At 42.5% G+C, this 3680-nt stretch overlaps 1 protein-coding gene across 1 annotated transcript in view; it reads right to left on the bottom strand.

Moving 5' to 3' along the window:
* The window catches only part of LOC101864632, a gene marked incomplete in the record, with an annotated part of 6197 nt that extends 2697 nt beyond the window's left edge, over positions 1-3500 (bottom strand). Inside the window, 4 exon segments of the mRNA XM_013084500.2 lie at positions 221-378; positions 1136-1206; positions 1593-1720; positions 2714-3500. Of these exon segments, the coding sequence (XP_012939954.2) occupies positions 221-378; positions 1136-1206; positions 1593-1720; positions 2714-3424 (1068 nt within the window).
* Between the last annotated feature and the right edge of the window lie 180 nt (positions 3501-3680).

Raw genomic sequence — 3680 nt, forward strand, 5'->3', positions numbered from 1 at the left:
GAAGAAGAAGAAGAAGAAGAAGAAGAAGAAGAACAACAACAACAACAACAACAACAACAACAACAACAACAACAACAACAACGATAGCAACAGCAGCGGAAGCAACACAATAACGGTTCTTAAAAAAGATGCATACACTTAGTACACATGGCAAAACTTAACTCCAGCGTTAAACCATTGTTGCTTATAGTTAGTTACATCACCTTGACATAAAGCTTACCCCTAGCATTTTGTCCTCCCTATGTTTCCTGAGAGGGTCATTCATGATGTGTGTGACCTCTGGCCTGGAGAGGCCAAGTGCAAGGATGAGGTCAAGGTTAAAACCGAGTCTTCGGACCAGGGCAAGCAAGAATGGAGGACTCATTGGCTCCAGGTGTTCTGGGGAGAGAGCAAATTAAATAAGATTCCAAAGGCACATTTAAAAAAAAGAGTTTATGTCACTTCTGATGTGTCTACTAACCTGTCTGTCTGCTTGTGGTATTTCCCAACAAAATGGACATTTCAAAACATATTTTATTTTCGTTTAAAGCTAATACATTAAATTCGCTCTATTAAAAAAACAAACAAAACTTTTCACCACGCGATGGGTCTAGTTACCTATCTGCCAATTTTGTTTCAGAACTATGTTTTGCACGCGAAAATGACATTAAAGAAAAACAAATACACAATACGCTGACTTTGAATTTACTGCACAATTGGCAACTCTTACAAGACCATGTACAAAAAAAAAAAAGAAGTTTCATTCAGATATCTAGATTCTAGATATATTGATCGTCAGTCGGGGTGGTTGGGGGTGGGCGGCTAGCTGGAAAACAATAAACAAGGGGGGGGGGGTACGCAAAAAAAGTTGAAAATTAATAAGCTGTGGGACACTTATTTGATACCGAGTACCAACAACGGAGTACTTGAGAGATCAGGAGCTCACTGATCATACAATACGGACTCATGTGGCTTTGACACTTTTGCCTCATGGAAAATGAGTAGATCTTAATACCAAAAACCTCTTCTTCGAACAACAGCATAGAAAAAAGGGGGAAAGTTAATCTCTTGTAAGATATGTGTGAGAGGTGTGGACCAAGGTTTAATCAAATCCAACACATACAAAGACTTCTTGCCTTGACCCACTATATCATACCTACGGTGTCCATCTGATGTTTGTTCACCGTCCCTTTCAGATGACCTCTTTTCTCTAAGTGCTCCACAATCCTGAGAAAATAAGGAATTAAGAAAGCAAGTTGATAATGTCGTAACATAATTTAGAGTTCGCAATATGAATATTTTTTCCCCATTGAAATAAAAGAAGACTAGGAATTAATTCACTTTGCAACTAAAAAAGGATATAAATTTCAGGTCACAAAATCCTACCTAAAACCAGTCTACTGTCCATAATGTTTCAATAATGAGCACGGGTATAAATTATGCTTCATTATAAATTATAAATGATTTTTACTAGATGAATTTGGCTAGTTTTCTATAAATGCCGTGTTGGAACCCTCCTTCCCGCATCCGTATCTTTAATAAAACGCCAAACCCTAAACTTTCTAGTACATGTGCAAGCTATAAAAACCTACTTGGTTGCAGTCGTAACCTACCAAGGTCTGAGCTTGTCCTTGAGCCCCCTGACCAGGTCTATCCGGGACAGCTGTTGCAGCGTCATCAGCAGCTCAGGTACCCCGTGGTCCGGCCGACTGTTGCGGGTGGAGCGCCAGTGGTGCAGCATCTATGGACGGGAGGCCATAATGTGGAATGTTATGTTCTTTTCAAATAAATAAAAAATGTAGGCGTTTTCATGCGAACATCGACACAATCTAGACCATTTAGGAGACGGTCTTCCAACTCTGCTCGTTAGAGCCACCATGGGTTGAGAGGGAAATAACATTCCAGCAGAAAGACCGATATACTCGATACAAATTTCTCCCTACTTCGGAATCGAACTTGGGTCTCCAGCGTGCGACAGAGAAGCGCATAACCGCTACATTACAGACGCCGATTTCGTTCTTTTCAATGTAACATTATTTTTGTTGTGGCAATAGGGCTTCATTGTCTGAAAGGTAGACTAACAAAACCTTAGCATGCTCATTTTCTTTTTAAAAAGTCAAATGTGTTATCGAAAGGAAGGAAACGGGGCCATATTTTGTGACGGAAGCTATTTCGAGACCATTGATCCATGTTTAGATAATTAAAAAGGTGGGTTGCATCGACCCTGTACATACCCCTGCTGGAATGCTGCATTATCACAGCAAGAAATAGATCTATATGTGAATATAGATCTATCTATATATTTTTGCCTCCTGAACATTTTTCTTGATAACACAAAGAGTCTGTCAACATGACAATTTAAGCACGAGGATAATAGTTAAATTCACGTGAAGTAGTTTTTAGTTTGCCACAGAAACGTGCGTTGGGGACTCACTGACAAAGGAAACTACTTTGTTCGTTTATCTACATCGTCGTTAAATCTTAGCACTGCTGAATAACAAAACAGTGCCCCAAGTTCCTACTTTGTTCGTTCTTTTTCTTAGGAGACATTCTGCTGATGTCGTTCTATCTAAAACAATGAAGGGCATGAGAAAAATACAGAAAAAGCAGTCAAACAACCAATTAACCAACCACCCATTTAACTGCAAATACAACAAATGACTGTCCAACTAACCTACCAGATTAACAAATCAAAGACCACACCCTCGAACAGCCCACCAACCCATCCACCAACCTTTTTGGCCCTGTGTTTGTCCTTTAGTGAGGGGTCCTGCCCCAGAACTTTCAGAGACGGATACGGAACACCCAAAAGGACGCCCATCTTCATCCAGTCCCCGCCCACTCCGTCCGCCAGCCATGCCAAAACCCCGCCCTCTTCACGCGGACTGGCTGAGCTCTGCGTCGAAGGGGCGGCGCTTGGAGGCCGTCCTGCCCAATCACTGGCGTCTTTTTCAGCTAAAGTCCTCGGGCTCTTCCCAACAGACGGCGTGACAGCACGGATCGTGACGTCATTCACGGACACACTTCTGTTCTGTTCGGCCTGCGGGTCCACTGATTGGGGACGCTGCTCCTTCCCAGCTCCTGATGTTGGTCGAGTTGCTGCCCCAGGTTTCAGAAGCAGCCCGCCTCCAGATTTCTTGGAAGTGGACTCTAAATTGTTGTTGTTCTTCGCCCCGCGTCCTTGGTTCTGCTTAGAAGATGTGGCCGCGGCTGCGCTTTGTTGTTCCGTGGAGCCTGGAGGTGGGTGGTGGGGGTGTGCCCCTTGCCGGTGCTTCACGATAGGGGAGGTCACTCTTGGTGTTCTCACGGACGGCGCAGGGGACTCGACTTGTCCTCGCTTGTCTGTGGCCAGGTATTTGAATGTGAATTGACGCGGCATGGTGATGATGATAATGATGATGGTGAGGATGATGATGATGATGGTGATGACAATAATAATACTCATTATTTTAGCATTATGACGTGAGTGTACGCACTTTGGTTTCTATAGCATTGTAGTCATTCGCATTATTTTTTTTGAAGCTTCCTGACGAAGCCCGTAGAGGGCAAAACGTTGAACGTATTGTAAAATAATTCTGAAATCCTACCAAGTCTCAACATTCTTTATTCTCTGATGTATACAAAGATGACGATAATAATATATGATGATACTACTACTACTACTACTACTACTACTACTACTACTACTACTACTACTACTA

The sequence above is a fragment of the Aplysia californica genome, unplaced genomic scaffold (assembly GCF_000002075.1).
Source record: "Aplysia californica isolate F4 #8 unplaced genomic scaffold, AplCal3.0 scaffold00298, whole genome shotgun sequence".
NCBI classification, from domain to species: domain Eukaryota; kingdom Metazoa; phylum Mollusca; class Gastropoda; order Aplysiida; family Aplysiidae; genus Aplysia; species Aplysia californica.